Source organism: Annulohypoxylon truncatum, assembly GCF_022578515.1.
Source record: "Annulohypoxylon truncatum strain CBS 140777 unplaced genomic scaffold F4807scaffold_17, whole genome shotgun sequence".
Lineage (NCBI taxonomy): Eukaryota > Fungi > Ascomycota > Sordariomycetes > Xylariales > Hypoxylaceae > Annulohypoxylon > Annulohypoxylon truncatum.
Window position 1 is genome coordinate 601,229 of NW_025953803.1, and position 16,700 is coordinate 617,928.

The 16,700-nt window shown below is 49.3% G+C and overlaps 6 protein-coding genes across 6 annotated transcripts; 5 read left to right on the plus strand and 1 right to left on the minus strand.

Annotated features, from left to right (window-relative positions):
• Positions 1 to 295: 295 nt before the first annotated feature.
• F4807DRAFT_460755 (Ctr copper transporter family-domain-containing protein) lies at positions 296 to 1,028 on the plus strand (the record flags this gene model as incomplete). Its single annotated transcript, XM_048001569.1, has 2 exons — positions 296 to 834; positions 902 to 1,028. The coding sequence occupies 2 exons, from the start codon at positions 296 to 298 to the stop codon at positions 1,026 to 1,028; spliced, it is 666 nt and encodes a 221-aa protein (XP_047854058.1).
• Positions 1,029 to 2,040: 1,012 nt separating this feature from the next.
• F4807DRAFT_460756 (HD domain-containing protein) lies at positions 2,041 to 2,947 on the plus strand (the record flags this gene model as incomplete). The annotated part of the gene is made up of 3 exons (XM_048001570.1): positions 2,041 to 2,080; positions 2,143 to 2,320; positions 2,374 to 2,947. The coding sequence occupies 3 exons, from the start codon at positions 2,041 to 2,043 to the stop codon at positions 2,945 to 2,947; spliced, it is 792 nt and encodes a 263-aa protein (XP_047854059.1).
• Positions 2,948 to 4,518: 1,571 nt separating this feature from the next.
• F4807DRAFT_451851 (uncharacterized protein) lies at positions 4,519 to 6,039 on the plus strand (the record flags this gene model as incomplete). The annotated part of the gene is made up of 1 exon (XM_048000271.1): positions 4,519 to 6,039. The coding sequence occupies one exon, from the start codon at positions 4,519 to 4,521 to the stop codon at positions 6,037 to 6,039; it is 1,521 nt and encodes a 506-aa protein (XP_047854060.1).
• Positions 6,040 to 10,993: 4,954 nt separating this feature from the next.
• F4807DRAFT_460758 (oryzin precursor) lies at positions 10,994 to 12,290 on the plus strand (the record flags this gene model as incomplete). Its single annotated transcript, XM_048001571.1, has 3 exons — positions 10,994 to 11,248; positions 11,306 to 11,726; positions 11,794 to 12,290. 3 exons carry the CDS (start codon positions 10,994 to 10,996, stop codon positions 12,288 to 12,290), a joined length of 1,173 nt encoding a protein of 390 aa, XP_047854061.1.
• Positions 12,291 to 12,625: 335 nt separating this feature from the next.
• On the minus strand, positions 12,626 to 14,341 carry F4807DRAFT_460759 (MFS general substrate transporter; the record flags this gene model as incomplete). The annotated part of the gene is made up of 4 exons (XM_048001572.1): positions 12,626 to 13,515; positions 13,563 to 13,825; positions 13,876 to 14,048; positions 14,117 to 14,341. 4 exons carry the CDS (start codon positions 14,339 to 14,341, stop codon positions 12,626 to 12,628), a joined length of 1,551 nt encoding a protein of 516 aa, XP_047854062.1.
• A 271-nt stretch (positions 14,342 to 14,612) lies between these two features.
• F4807DRAFT_96657 (salicylate 1-monooxygenase) lies at positions 14,613 to 16,699 on the plus strand. Its single transcript, XM_048003712.1, has 2 exons — positions 14,613 to 15,136; positions 15,188 to 16,699. Exons 1-2 carry the CDS (start codon positions 14,883 to 14,885, stop codon positions 16,248 to 16,250), a joined length of 1,317 nt encoding a protein of 438 aa, XP_047854063.1. The 5' UTR covers positions 14,613 to 14,882; the 3' UTR covers positions 16,251 to 16,699.
• Position 16,700: the final 1 nt, after the last annotated feature.

Consider the following 16,700-nt stretch of genomic DNA (forward strand, 5'->3'; position numbering starts at 1 on the left):
CGTCCGCGCAACGAAGCAATTTAAGCTTAAATTATTCCCGAAATGCTACACTGTAAGCGAGGAAATAAGCGAAGAAAACAGCGAAATACTCTTACTAAAACTTCGATAAAGAACGATAAACTCTGGTTTTCCGTCTCCCCACGCGAGCGGAGGTTTCGAATTGGCGCAAACTTGCTCGGCGTCCAAGGGACCCATTCTCTCGTGAGACGCGGCTCCGAACCTTCGGGTCTTCCCACAAACATCCGCTGAAGATTTAAGTTGACCCAGTTGCCCATTTGGATGTGTCCGGTAGGTAATGTCTCAGAACACACCGCCAGTATCGATTGAGCGGTCACGGAATACATCGGTGCTAGTTGCGAGGAAAACCATCCCGCTCATTTCTCCAGCGGTGAATGATATGGCAACGGCGATGGATATGTCGGACACGCCGAGTGGCATGGATATGGGCGAGATGGACGACTCCCAGATGCCCCAGATGTCGATGACTTTCTTCGTCTCATCCACGACGTCGCTCTTTTCCAAAGCATGGACCCCCGCAACCTCGGCCGAATATGCCGGCACTTGCATTTTTCTCATAGTTCTTGCAGTTGTTATGCGTTTCATGCTGGCACTGAAACCAGTTCTTGAGAAGTCAGTATGGAATGCGGCCGTCGGACATAGGGGAGAACTCATACCTGACGAGGAGGCCAGTTATCAAAAGGAGGACATGGCCACTCGATCGCCTTTCATACGCGTATACAGCGATATACGAAGGCGTTGGGCTGTCTGGAGATTCAGGACTAGTCTTAGTAGAGCATCATTTGAGTTCGCGCTGGCAACCGTGGGATATTTGCTGTAGGCTCCTCTCTGACGTTCATGAGTTATAAAGCTGCATGATGCCCTGTCGCTAATCAGAGAATAGGATGCTTGCAGTCATGACGATGAATATCGGTTACTTCTTGGCGGTTCTAGGAGGACTCTTCCTCGGAACTTTCATAGTTGGAGATCTGGCGGCGGATAATTCATTGTATCAGGACCATCATTGCTGATGGATGGTTCCAGGCGGAAGTAATGAGGGAGGAATGATTAATGGATATAATTGACGACTCGGGTAGGTGATACCGTATTGTTATAATGAAGATACATTTGACCTAGAATATCGGCAGAAATTTGAGCAGGTCTGATGAGTCTTTTCTGTTTAATGAAGCATCTGTCACATAGGTATTATAACGAAGAAACATTATGCGTGATCATTTTCGTGCTTGTCTAACGTATTTAGACTTACTCTAGCAGGCTTTCCTGGAAACCAATGAAAGCCTACGACCTCAATATAGGGTTGTCATTCTGTTAGGGTTACGCCCCAATTCAATACCACTAATGAGCAGGCATAGATTGAACAGATTGCCCCCTGACGTGGCTTGTGCTGTGCGACAGAGGATGGTAGCAACAAACAGACATCATACATGTAGGTTGCCGTCTACAGCCTGGGACAGAACGTTCTGTATCGTGACATGCCGTCACCGGTCGACGTAACGGGCGGGATGTTACAGCGCTGGAAGGATTTAGCTGAATGCCGGAACTCCACCTTAGGCGTCAGGGGCGTCGTGGAAACCCGATCTTTGTGTCAAGATCTTCAGTCACAACGCCGGTAACCAATAGATAAGCCCGGATATCTAACCCATGGGCAATATCAGCCACGTGGGGCTACCTGCGTTAGGCTCATTTCTTCTGCAGGGCACCTCAAGTGCTTTTAATATTATTCGTCGCTTCCACTCTTCACCTCCTGGCCTGGTGCTTCTCGATATAATTCACGTAAGCCGCCTTTTGAGTCTTGACAAACCTCGACTCTTTCCAAGGTTGGCCAGGACTGGTGGAATTCGCTTACTCTAATAGATACCATTTCCCTAACCAATTCAATCATTTATTTGGTATCCTGTCATATCCTCGCTTGCAGATTGCCCCGCCTCCTTCGTCGCAAGTTCACCAGTCTTCCGTTGTTGTAGCATATCGCAGCTACTACGAGGTCCAAGTTGAAAGATCCGAGTTGTGAAGGACAATAAAATGTCTTCCAGTATTGGAAGTGGTAGCAAGGAGAGCTTGGGTGAGTGTGGCGTCCCCATATATTAGGCGAATTCAATGTGTCTAAACGGAATACCGGTGTAGATCCTGGCGTTGTAATCACTCCTAAGGTTTCCGAACCCTGGTCGGTCGAAAAGGTGTTGGCGACAATTCACCCCAAAGCCCCCGTCGAGGAGTCTGGCTCACCGGTTCCCTTCTTTCACATCCTCGAGCGCCTCAAGACGGGTAAACGAGAAGGATGGCGGCGGTTCGGTATCGATAGGTGAAGTATTATGTTCAAAATCAAAATATAGCTGTTACTAATAGTTGGAGTAGAGGCGAATCCATCGCTGACCACATGTATCGCATGTCGCTAATGACCTTCCTTTGCCCTCCGTCGCTTGCGCCTAAAGTCGATCTCAATAAATGCATGAAAATGTGTCTGATTCACGATATGGCCGAGTCGGTAGTAGGAGATATTACACCCGTAGACGGCGTCCCGAAACCGGAGAAGAGCCGTCGCGAGGCCGAGACGATGGACTACATTTCCAAGAACCTTCTCGGTAAGGTATATGGAGGTCTCGCGGGACAAGAAATCCGAGCGATTTGGCAAGAGTACGAAGACTCTAAGACAATAGACAGTCTATTTGTTCACGATATAGACAAGATGGAGTTGTTGCTGCAGATGGTGGAGTATGAGAAGCGTGTGGATAAACGGCTCGACCTTGGCGAGTTCGCGTATGTGGCGACTAAAGTAGTGTTGCCGGAAACGCAAGAGTGGGCGAGGGAGATTCTCAAGGAGCGCGATGAATTCTGGGGTACGGAAGCGCACGTTCACGGCGAAGCTGGTGTGAATGGCGGTGTGAAGGAGGCCACATCTAAGGGCCAAGATGCCTATTATTCGAAATGAGAGTCCTGGCTTGAAAAGGGGTCTGATCCAGCATGATACCGGACCCCTATCAGCACTGAATATTTTGGTCGATTTTTTGCTTCGTGCCGGACATAGAGGGTCATCACACTAACTAGGTAGAACGGGCAGAACGGGATAGGAACTTCGGAATGGCCAACATACACTAGGTATCTAGATAGAGACGAGACGCATGGTGGTTATGAATAACAACGAAATATTGTTATATTTCTGCGTTGGTGCTAAGTTTCTTCATACTGCCATTATATTAGAAGAGTGAGGAAAGATCCATATAAATGCCCGAATAACACCTTGATGCGGAGAGGTACTTATCGATTATTGTACACTGTAAAGTCGTGAAGTGGAAGGATCAGATGAATCCATATTCCGTTCGTGCCCCGCAATGCCCCACTATATTAGATCCGGGATCCTGGTCCGCTAATAAGCCGGTAGCCTTAAACAATAGCAACGCTCAGACCAATTCCACTGTTGACTTCCAAGCTTCCTTTATTCACAGTTGATTCTGACCCGGCAACGAACGAGTCAAGGATCAACTCAGCCATCCAAAGCTTCCAGAAATCAAAGTTTATCCTTCTGTCAACATTCAGGGTCCAAATGTCTAAGACCAGCTAGATTCCAAGAATTCCAGATTTTATACTACATCATCTTCAATCTTGCACGTCGCCAGTCACCAATCCAACCGGTTTAGTACAAGGATTTCGTCATTTTATTAGCTGTCGCATTGCCACGTTCGTCCTAGATACCATTCGTCATACGGGCCAGCGGATTCCTCCTAGACAAGTAGATGTCTGTCATCGCATCTCGGTAAATCGGTCACTAAATTTAATGTTTTACCTCGATTACATTGACTCTACATTTTGCAAGGTTACGACTTCAGTATAACCGGAACATTGAATCTACTAGCCGCAGAGTTTATCTAGCCATCCAGGCAGACATAGGCCAGAAAGTGAGACAAGAGAGGCAAGAGCCACCAAACCAACAGCTAAAAGAGGTTCCCCGATTGGCAATTGGCAATTCGATCCCTCACAAGCGTCGTCACACAACCTTAGAGACACTACTAGCAGGGTACGCCCGGAGACCACGCGAACTCAAAAAGAGGCTTGTGATTACGAGCTCCAAATTTTCATCCCACCCTCCATCATCATCTTTTCTATTTGTCTTCTCTCAGTCTTCTAAGACAATCTACACCAGCGACGACAACATCGTTTGCGTTGCATCCAAAACACCTACACGACGACAGGACAATAGGATAACACGACGAATCCTAGCGACAGAGGGCACGAATAGTCGTCATTGTCGATCCTCGGCCTTGTTGCGAGCTGCTGACGCTTTGTCATCATCAGTGCTGTCGAGCTATGATAACAAACGCATTGTCACCCCGTCTTATCGAATCACAAGCACTTGTCATCTTCTAAAAGAAAGAAGCTTTGCAAAATCGCACGTCTATTTTTCTACTGGCGATTAACCTAATACAATTCACCTCAAATCTAGGAGCAAGTTGTCCATCCGAATAGCTGTTCACCGCCTTTAACTCGAATTTTGCGTACACTAAAATGTCATTCGGACCACAGGTCGTCATGCCTGGTGCGTTCCACTTTGAAGCTCCTAATGGAACTCCCTTGTCCGGTGTCCACCCTGGAATGTTCCGACCTCCTATATCATCCTCTCCTTCTAGTTCTGTGTATCTAGGAAAATCTACTGGGAACATTTACTCTGATGCGACAATACCCGGCCAGAATACGAAGAGAAAGAGGCGGGCATACGGAGATTCTACACCTATGAATGATACAAGATTAGACTACGATGGCGCCTACGAAGAGAAGACCGAGATGAACAGGTATATCGGGGAAGGAGGAAGACGATACGTTCTAGCCGGCCATATGGAATCCCCGAATGGGGTGGCTCCTACGGACATTAACGATGCGCTGGAGGATAGCGTTTATTCTGACATCGACTATAGGCGTGTGCTCGCTTCTAAACGCCCGCACAGCGAGATCGAGTCGCCTGCAAACTACGCAACCCTGGCGCAGCCGTCGCCCTCCCAGCCGCAACAGCCTAACGGATGGGGTTCTTTTGCTTTAAATACGATCGGTGGGGTTGTTGGTAAGGTATTTGATTTTTGCACAGTTGGCGTGTTCCGCGGTTTCTACGCAGGGGGCGGGAAAGGATACGATGTGAAGACACCGCCCAATCAGCTTTCAACTTCGAACGGCCAAGTTTGGTGTAACGAACACGACATTCCCACGCTTCCTAGTTTAGACCCTGCTGGGACACCCGGCGGGTTTCCACAGTCAGACTCTTCCCCGTTCCATTATGAGCGAGAAACACCGGAGTCAACCCCCCCGCCGGCGGCAAAAAGACGCCAAATCAACGATGGAATTACCGGAGATGAAGGGCTCGGTAGGAATTGGGTCATGGTTCAGGACCAACCTGAGAACACGAGGCCGCAGAGTAGAGCATCCCGAGCGTCTACCAATTACACGCATCAACAGCAAACGTTCCCTCCGGTTCTCCGCCGTCGTATTGGTAGACCTGTGAGCCGAATGAGTACTCCGAATTTTGCTCGACGTCAGTCCGGTAGAATAAGCCTTGCGGGATCCGTGTCTCTATCCAACCGAGAGCCGGCAAGTTTCGCTTCTCCTCGAGCTCAATCCCCTGCTCCGTCGTACACTCCCAGTAGAATTCCGATTCCAAGCCGCCCTCAAACACCTAGCGCTATATCGCCTGCTCGCCTTGCACAACAGCCTTCTTTCATTCCTAGCCCTACTGTCCAGCCGAAACGTAGCCACGGGAGGAATCATAGTACGACCTCAGCTGCATCAGCACCGTCAAATAGGATGAAGAGACGCGACTCGGTACAGGAATTGGGGAACAACAGCCCTCGATTGGATGCCGAGGCGAAGAACTTGGCAGCTAGGAGACTCCAAGAGGAAATGGAGACTGACTGGAAGATGAATGACCTCAACGCTAGATTACGAGACATGATCCGACAGGGGAAAGAAGCTCTCGGTACTACGATCGAGATTGACGGAGATGGTGACGTAGGGGGCATGGATCACTGGGAAAGCGAGTGAAGATATGTCCGGACAGCGACAAAACTCGTAACGGTCTATTTCATGATCAATGGATAAGGCTGTGGGACTGATGACGTGTGCTAACACCTGAAAAAAAACCGGCGTTTTCGTGCTTTCCTGTTTTTAGAGCCATGATTCGACGCGGACATGATACCAACTTTTACGTTTCTTACTTCTGCTGGAATTGCAGCATCCACATTAGATACAGCTACACATTCCAAGCATCCTTGGGTTTTTGGAGTCAGCGATTCATGAATTTCAATGATTGCAATACGAGCCCCTTGAAGTTACGAACTTGCTACTCTGGTTTAAATTTTAGGGCTTTTCAATGCTAAAATGTTCAACTCTATACCTATCCTTCTACTTCTCGCCGAGTCCGTCTAGCTAGTTACCTGCCCGATGCAGATAAAGGAAGTATCAGCTCAAACAATGTGCTACTACGAAACGAATGTTTAGAACCGAATACTCTACGAGACCCATTAGCTAACATGTCTATGGGACTGACACGAAAATCGAATTTTCATTCCATACCTACATATTCAATTTATAGGTAACAACCGGCACCATACATGATTAAGGATAACAACTTGTCAGGGGCCAATGCATCATGTACGAATGAAGTGAGTCCTAGAAGTACTGAGTGGACGTCTCAGTCAACTTCTTATTCAGACGAGCCATCGATTTACTCCGCGGCCAGAATTTTAGACATTAGAAATGATACTTAATAACGTTGTCTCGTTCAAACACATTAGTTACATCGCTCAAATGCTATTCTCTTGCTCATTAGTTTATTACCCTATGTTATCATATATTTAGTATTTCTTAAGGTGTTCACCATCACCAAGTTCCTTGCACGGATCACGTTGAACTCTAGGACTTACTTATCGAGCAACTTCTCTGGGACTATCACCCGTTAAATCCACCTGACGACAACCGAAAACGAAAGGAACGATGGGTCAATATCTCAGCAGACGGAAAAGCAAATGTAGGCGCGACGATACGCCTAAGTATTTTGTAATACAAGAGCATCGATGGGCCTTCCAAGATCCAACCAGCAGCTCATTCTCCCACTCGCCCATCTTCACACACGGCCGCAATCCAAAAATATGTATCACGGAAATCACGAATCCGAACCGTAAGCCATATTATGAACGTACGACCTGGACGTTTTAACAGAAAGGGAGTGTACTCTCGACATCTGGTTGGGAGGTCTAGCGGCATGAAATGGCACCTGACTGGCATGAACTTGGTTCGAGTGATGCATGGCACTTGAACAACCACTTACTCACTTCGATAAATACCAGATGCATCGCCCAGATCATATATACCTAATGCCTACCTTCTAGCTTCTCTAAGTTCATTATCCTTTCCATCTTCCATTTCCTGTGCATTTCTCCCAACCTCCACGCCACCGGGAAGTTAACCATTGAGAATCCTGTCGCTATTCTTCCATATGGGATCTAAAAGCTTGGCGCACTTTCAGCTGAGTCTTACAGCAGGATTCAATGGGTCAGCTATTCAGCGGTGTTAAAGTCTAAGCGTCCGAACCGTACATGACGCTCAAAGCATGGAAAACATCCTATGGGCCACAGACGCCATCAACACTCGAGAGAAGCGAGACCAGACAACCAAACGCCTATCCACCGCCTAGAACCGGGATATCGCATCGTGGGGAAGTCACTCGTGCCAGACCCCTAGTTTAGAGCTAGGCATCAACCAGCTTACTGGCTAGTTGCTATGCCTCAATAGGAGAGATGACTGGTGTGGTTAGATAGAGAGGAAACTGGGGTAGTGAATACCATACCTGCATATAACAAGCAATTTATAACTGGCCATTTCCCGGAATAACTCTTCTTGTGATTTTTGTCGATTGTCATCCTATAAACCCTTCCTATAGTAGTACGCTAAACATGGCTTTGCCAATTCATAAATTGATTGAACCTGACCCGCTATCCTCAGTTACTCTGACAGATCTTCCCACTGAACTGCTTACTTCCATCATATCTTAGGTACCTGCCCAATCGCGACATTAAGAACCTTAGGCAAACATGCAAATTTTTCCACGATAGAGCTCACCTACGCTTATCCAGGGTGTTTCTATCTCCCAATCCGCGTAATCTTGAGGTGTTCCACGCTATTGCTGACCACGAAACGTTCCGCAAGGACATCGTGGAAATCATCTACGATGATGCGCGCCTGGCTAGGCCCCCCGTCCTACCGCAAAGGGGGACTTACGAATACGAATCAGATGAGGCTTGGGAAGAGGAAGAATGCCTCGATACTACGGGAGCTCCACTATCGTTTGTGAAAGCATGCAAGAATAATGAGTTCGAATTAAATGCACGTAGAAACAGGTACTGCGAAGTGGACACCCAAGACCACATTGCGAGGGACCGGCAGTCGTGGGATCACTACCAGTACCTACTGCTGCGGCAGGACCATATCTTACGTACTGACGGCGACATCCGGTTGCTACAATACGGACTGGAGCGTTTTCCCGCACTGAAGAGAATTGTCATTACGCCTGCGGCACACGGGTTTTTGTATACTCCCTTGTACGAATCGCCCATGATCCGTTCGCTTCCGTACGGATTCAACTGTCCGATCCCGCGCGGCTGGCCATGCGTAGACGCCGGAGAGGCGCCGCCCGAGGCCGAGGAGTGGGACGGCGAAGAGTACAAGAACAACTGGCGAGGTTTCCGCGTTGTCATGCGCGAGCTCGCGCGGCAACAGCAGCAGCACCACCACCACCACGTCACTGAACTCCTAATCGATGCTCGCTACCTGCAGACGGGCCTCAACTGCCGCATCTTCGACGAGCCGTGCGACGAGTACAACGACTTCGTCGCGCTGCTCCGCCGGCCCGGCTTCCGGCGCCTCGACCTCGACCTCCTCGTCGGCTCGCAGGAGCACTTCGGCTGGTGCCCCTTCCGGCACGGGTACCTGCGGCGCACGCTGGCGCAGGCGGCGGACCTCGAGCACCTGAGCCTGCGGACGGACGTGCGCCACGACCCGGACGCGCGGGCTCGATCGAGCACTTCATCCCGCTGCGCAACGTCTTCCCGGCCGAGAAGTGGCCTCGCCTGCAACACTTCGGGCTGAGCAACTTCCTCGTCGCGCAGGACGACGCGGTGGCTTTCCTCGCGGCGCTGCCGCCCGCGCTGCGCTCGCTCGAGCTGAGCTTCCTCGGCTTCCTGGATAATAGCGGCTGCTACGCGACGCTACTCGAGGACATGCGCGACAGGCTGGGCTGGCGCGACAGGCACGAGGACGCGAGGCCGAGGGTCGCGATTGGCGTGGAGACGCCGAATAATGGGTTTGCTGGGCGCGCCATCTGGGTTGAGAAGGAGGTCGATGACTTCCTGTACCGCGGGGCCGAAAACCCGTTTGGGCGTGGGGGCTGCGGCGGTAATCAGATCGCGGAGGGGATGGGATGCGTGCGGGACGCGTTCGATCCGGCTTTTGAGAGGCCTTGGGTGGATTGGGAGACGTATCAGAGGTTGGGGATTTATAAGAAAAGCTAGATAGCTTCATACGGGGACTATCCATGGAAATTTCCAACTCATCCTAGGTAGGCTAAAGCGTAATTGAGGCGTGCCTCGGGCTGTGTGGCGCTTTTCTTAGTGGCTGAGCCCCCTGGATTTCTTACTGCGTAGAGAAGATTATCCACTAAGCTTTAACGGAGGTACGGACGAGGCGTCACTGCTTGTTGACTTCCACTCCATCCATGGATGTATGGATGTTGGCGTATATCCCCTTAAGTGAAGTTGATGAAGTATCACATCTTCGTTCTTCAAATTCCGCGGAGCTTGGAATTCAAATCCCTGAGCTCGTTAATTAATTAGGTCATAACTCTTTCAAAGGATATTGTTCATCTTTTACTTAAAGTTCTCGTGTAAAGCATTCCCACCTTATTCCTTGATTCCCGATATCTTCATGCATACACGTAAATGAACTCACGTATTACTGACCAGACATGGACCAAGGAATATCGCAGAAGTGGACCTCTGTTCTCGCACTTCGGAGAAGACGCCGAATTATGAACACTACCACAATTCTCCCTCATACCTACTACCCCTATAAATATCAACTTGAGATATGTATTGCGCTATCCTACATTTTATAACATCAGACGAATGCGAGAATGCCCCTGATAGAACGACAGTACTCACAATTCCTACAGGAAGTTCTTCAAAATTCACTAGGTATCTTATCTCAGATTTACATGTTTCGAGAGGTGGGTGCAGTTAAGAGGTACGGAAATATATCACTATCTTCTGGCAATCAGCTGATTATCCGGGACGGTACTGAAGCGAAGATCTCTAATAAGCTACTGCGGTTATAGTGTTCAAGTAATTAACCATTAACAATACGGGATGACCACCTGGCAATGAGGGGAAAATGCGGCTGCTACCGCTGGTCCGTCGCTAGCTACACCAAAAAGGAAGCATGCGCCATTCACATCATCGTTAAGGTTCCCGGCACTCAAAAGCTTGAGGAAAACCCGGCGCAGGCTTGGCAAGACCCTCTCGATACGACCCTATCCCGCCTGAGATTCATTCTATTTTTCCCGAAGGGAGGAAGCTACTGCTAAGCTATTTGGGTAGTAGACGCGGTGCTACGACGGGATGAAGATTGACTAGGGAAAATGGTGTGCATCGTGACAGCGCCAGGTCGCAATGCCATGCCGGGCCCTGCATTATCGGGCATTGTCCTGCGAGTATGCTCATGTCATGACAGCAGCATGCAATGCTTGAAAAAGCTTAAGCCTTTAAAGTTGAGCTTTACGCCAGTCTCTGCTACTCGCGAGTCATTATAGCTAGCAGCTTGGTCTTGGTCTTTGGATTCACACTTGGATACTCTCTTTCTCTCCTCTACGCGCAGTATTGAGTAAAGACAGCATTGCCTTATATACTATAGGCAACCGCTAATAGACCGGACACCTCTTTATACAATGAAGTTTCTCGGCGCCTTCCTGACAGCTCCTTTAGCTACCCTCGCGGCCCCTATCCTAGAGGCACGAGCCGAAGCTATTCCGGGTAACTGGATCGCCGTCCTTAAGGACAGTGCGACAGATAGTCTTCACAGCACTTTCACCGGCATATTGGGAGGCACCGAGCCCAAGCATACTTACAAGATAGGGAGCTTCCACGGGTACTCGATATCAGCTTCGGACGACGCGATCAACTCAATCGCAAATCTAGACGAGGTTCGTTTAGAACCGACCTTTCCTCTTGTATGACAAATGCGACTAATACGTTCTAAGGTTGCCTACATCGAGCCAGACTTCAAAGTGAGCATCAATGCCCTAACGAGCCAAAGCTCCGCGCCATGGGGCCTAGCCCGGCTCTCCAGCCGCAAGCCAGGAGCCTCTGAGTACAAGTATGATGAGACGGCCGGCAAGGGCACGTATGCGTATATCATCGACACAGGCATCTACCTAGACCACCCGGAATTCGAGGGGCGCGCCTCATTTGGCAAGAACTTCGTCGACGGTAGCAACAACGACACGGACGAGAATGGGCACGGCACCCACGTCGCGGGAACGACCGGCTCCCTCACGTACGGCGTGGCTAAGAAGACGCACCTGGTCGCCGTCAAGGTCCTAGGCGCGGACGGATCCGGCGCGATCAGCCAGGTCATCGCCGGCATCCAGTGGGCGGTCGACGATGCGAAATCGAAAGACAGTAAGTTCTACACACCTTACTTACCATATGCGCCTTCTATTACCCCTATCCACTTTCTTTATCGTAGCTAAGCAACATCACCCACCCCCAGGAATCGGAAAGGCAGTAGGAAACATCTCCCTCGGCGCCCTCAAGCTGCTCTCGTCATCCGTGAACACCGCCGCCGCGGAGGCCGTCAAGGCGGGCTTCTTCCTCGCCGTGGCGGCCGGGAACGGGAACCTGGACGCGTCGCAGTACTCGCCGGCGTCGGAGCCGAGCGTGTGCACGGTGGGCGCGACTTCGCGGGACGACGCACGCGCGCCCTTCTCGAACTACGGGGACCTGGTCGACGTGTTCGCGCCGGGCGTCGACGTGCTGAGCACCTGGAACAACGGCAGCACGGCCATCATCTCCGGCACGTCGATGGCGACGCCGCATATCGCCGGCCTCGGCGCTTACCTCCTGAGCCTCGAGGGCGCGCGCGATCCCGTCGCTCTGTGCGATCGTATACAGGATCTGGCTACGAAGGATGTGGTCACGGATTCGCAGTCTGAGCATGATGTGCTTGCGTATAATGGTCAGTAGGTAGGGGAGTTGTGGGCTCTGCTCCGCTTCGCTAGGTACGGCAGATGAGTCTATGACAGGGACATGATGGATATTACGGGCACGTATTTTTAGGTTGGCATGGATGTATGTGGATGTGTTTTTGTTTGTATGTATGCATGTATAAACTCAAGAAAGCTCACGATACATAATTGGGTTAGTTTCTCCGCCCACATAGTAAGTTCAGAATGATCGCTGTTCTATCATCCATACCTACCTACCCATGTACACCAGTCTTTACCTAGAAGTTATAGCACATAACGGCTGTGTACCTATCCGTCAGTATGTGCTCGACAAGCTTGTGAGGGCCGTAGAACTTACAAGGCTAGATTCTCCCGATCAGTCAAATCTAATTGTCTAGCATCAACCACTTCTTCCCGTCGTTCGCCATCTTCATCTATATGCTCAATGACACCGATCTCCCTGATAGCCCCTTGCTGAGCGAGTAAGTCTCTCCTCTTGTTCTCTTTTACCAGATACCATCTTAAGTATAAGACGATGAATGTGGGTAGTACGCAAGCGACCCAGAGGATAACCCACCAAGTAACAATATATCTGGGCTTATACTGCTCTTGGAATAGTTGCGGCGATAAAATATTGCCAAGTCCATATCCTACGTGGTAGAGGGCGATGACCGCAGTCTTCTTCGTGTGTCCAGCAGAGCAGTTAGCTGCCCAGATCATGACCACGCTGTAAGGGATTCCACCGGTTGATCGAATCCAGATGGCCGAAAGGAGGCCCCAACGATTACTCCAAGGAAGAGCAATAAGCAGTACGCTGGAAATAATAGGTGGGATATACGCAGCAGCTGAGATCCATGCCCGACTATTACGTGTCTTTGCTAATATGAAAGCCGCAATGCCAAGCGAAACCAAAGATGTGAGCCCAGTGACGCAGCCCAATAATGTAGTTTGGAGTGTGGTAAAACCGAACGATTTGATGATGAGCGAATACTGGCTGGTCAAGCCGTTGGCCATTTCTTGAGACCACGAGTGGAGGAAGAAGAGCCACGTCTTCGGATCCTTCAGTGCCTCGATGAGTTGATGACGTTTGAATCGCTTCTGCTCAATTCCTGAATGATTTGAAGCAATGCGAAGAATGGCTTGCGCTCGCTCTTCTAATGTTAAGAAATGGGCAGACATAGGATTATCGGGGAAGAAAAGCCACACAAAAATGCCGTATATAATAGTCAAGGTTCCGGTAATGACTAATTGTCTTGTTAGAAATTTCATAAGATGATGATAAGTGACTTACCCATGAACCACTTCCAAGAGGAGAAACTGCCTGTATTAATGAACAGAACCCCGTAAGATAGTAAGCCTGAAGTTATGGGACTCGAATTGCCCGAAGCCCACATGATAGGCATTAAAACTGCCTGTTCATCGTACGTAAAGAACATGGATAATGTCAACAGGAACGCTGGAACAATACAAGCCTCTGCTAATCCGAGCACAAAGCGAACGACGAACAGAGATGCGAAGTTATTACATGGAATATGTAACAGTATTATGGCACCCCTATTTAGGTCAGCACTGACATGGACTTGATAGACATAGGACCATCTTACCAAGCAATGAGGTTACCGGCTAACCATTTTGCAACTGGGAATCGCTGTAACGCCCAGTTTTGAGGCCATTCGGCTAATAGGTAGCCAAGATAGAATATCGAGGCTAACCAGTTATATTGGTTTGTATTCAAGTGGCCGTCCTCGAGGATACCCAAAATAGATGAACTTCCAAGCTAAGAAGAATAAAATAATCAGGATTAGTGCCGTTTGATAATTTTATCTATACAGAGTAGGTACATACCGTTTGTTTATCGACATACATCAGATGGTATCCCACGCATAGGAATGATAATATCCATCGGACGCTCTTCTTGCGGATTCGTGCCGCTTCCTCGGGGGTAGGTGGTTCGACCTTGACTTGCGAAAAGAGTTTATAACTTTCGTCGGCGAACTTATCAGGTAGTTTAGGAGCTTCGACGATGATTTCGGTTGAGGAGGTCTCTCCGACACCATTTTTAGACGCCATATCGCCGACGTTAGGAACAGCGGCCTATCCCAAAGGAATGGAATAGAACTTGGCCAACGTCGTTAAGTAATGGTAGCACGAATATATGAAAAACTCCTGAATAGTGACGATACCAACTGGGTTGCACGCGTCAAACCCCACAATAATGGCGAACACATCCTTGACGGCGCCCAAAGTCGGATACACGTCTCCTTGTAGGAAGCGTGATCCGATGAAGACCACCTGGATCCGGTTGTCGCACTGCGATAACTACGATGTAACTGCGGTCCGATTCGCATGGTTTACCTTCGGGCTTTTCCCGAAATGGTGACGTTCTAGAGGGGGTGATGTGGCTGGTTAATGAGATATTGCTTCGCCATTTCAGTCCTGTCTTGCGCAATCTCGGGTCCGTCCGGTCGATCACACAATCCCGAGCCGGCTCCGGAGACGATACTTTTGTATATCATCTTGTGTTTCGCCCCCCATATAAGCAAAAAATACATTGATAAATTCCACAATACAAGCTATAATACTTTAATCGCATATTGTGATATCTTAGGCCATGACCGACTCCTCAAAGCTTCAAATCGCCATCATTGGCGCCGGCATCGCCGGTCTTGGTGCAGCTATCGCACTGAAACACCACCCCGCTATTGATGTGCAGGTATACGAAAAAGCTTCAGAACTCAGAGAAATAGGAGCTTCTATTGCGCTTGGCCCTAATGGAATGAGAACTTTGGATAGGCTGGGAGTCCAAAATGCCTTAGATGACGAAGTTGCTTTTCGTAATAAATCAAGATATCCTATGATCTATCGGTATGTCCCACCCCTAAACTTATAAGGTTCAAAAGTTAACGTAGCATCCAGCCACTGGAAGACCAATGAGATCGTATCAACTGATTCTCATGCTGGAGAAGTCGAATACCGACACTTGACTTCCCGCTTTTACCGAGCGCATTTACAGGAGGCGCTCGCGAAACACATTGATCCGTCTAAAATCCATTTGTCCAAGTCATTCCAATCTGTCGCATTCGATGCTGCTACCAAGAAGCTCATAATAACATTTACGGATGGCACTACAGCTACTGCTGATATTATTCTCGGTGCGGACGGAATACACTCACCCGTCAGGACTTTCTTCGTTCCGACTTCAAGCACTGCTTGGACAGGATGGGTGGCTTTCCGATCCGTCTTTCCCATTTCCCACGTCGCTCACATCAAGGATTTACCAGACGAGGCGAACCACTTCTGGGGGCCAGACCGGACTTTCTTCGTGTCGAAACTCGGAAGAGATCTTTTCACTGTCGTAGGGTCTTATCAAGCAGACCCCAACGCTCCCGATGCCCCTTATAAGGACTCGACGTGGAACTCTGACGGAAATGTGGATACTATCAGGGAATTCTACAAAGACTGGTCGCCTCTAGTTCGCCAGATCGTCGATGCAGTACCTCACACTAGAGTTTACCCGAATTCAGCAGCCCATCCCCTAGAAACCTGGGTCCTCGGAAATGGGAAAGTCACTCTTGCCGGCGACGCCGCCCATGCACACGGAGGTGCGTTCGCGGCGGGCGGCAGCCTTGCTCTCGACGATGCATGGGCATTCGCATCGTCCATATTACACGTTTTCCCCGTGGATGCGAAGAAGAAGCCCACCGAGGCGGAGATACAGAAAGCCCTACGCATCTACGAGAGGACCCGAAAGCCGCATACCGACCGCGTGATGAGGGTCGTCCACGAGAACAACTTGAAGAAGATAGCGCAGTACTCAGAAGGAAAGAAATTAGAGTCAGACGAGCAATTGAGAGCCAGGATAAAGAACCGCGCGGACCCGAGTTGGATTCACGAACACGATGTCCAGGCCGCGTTCGCGCAGGCTGTCGCTGCGGAGGCAGCAGGTCGGGGTGCGTCAAATGAACAAGCGAGGTTGTAAGAAGGGCATTTCTATCTTTTGCGGTTGATACTCGAGATAGAACTTATTCTTTTAGGTATACTACCTAGTCTAGAATAACAATAGCAGATAAGTGCTTCTGTAGAGCTCAACGATTCTTAACGACCCCTGAGCGGGGAATTTTATCGCGGGATAACAGCGGCGACGAGACATCTTACGGGTGGGTACCTACATTACGAAAACCTTTTCTAAATGTAGTATCAAACAATTCTCCGATCAAACATCTACCTACTATTGAACATTGAGAGCGATTGAGTCAAATTCCACGATTATTCAACCTTGGCATTGCTACGCTACAGGACAAAAGCCGATGACCCGCCAGTCGATACAACTCCAAGTCACAATTGCATCCTAATCTTGGAGTAAAATCAGACTAAAAGCTACGTATATAGGTAGGTAGTAGTAAAGGTTAATGATAACGAACGTATGACA

Bases quoted from the DNA above. Each gene is read 5' to 3' on its own strand.
- F4807DRAFT_96657 (XM_048003712.1), top strand. From the start codon at position 14,883: ATGACCGACTCCTCAAAGCTTCAAATCGCCATCATTGGCGCCGGCATC. The intron at 15,137-15,187 runs GTATGTCCCACC...CGTAGCATCCAG, and splicing joins AGATATCCTATGATCTATCG to CCACTGGAAGACCAATGAGA.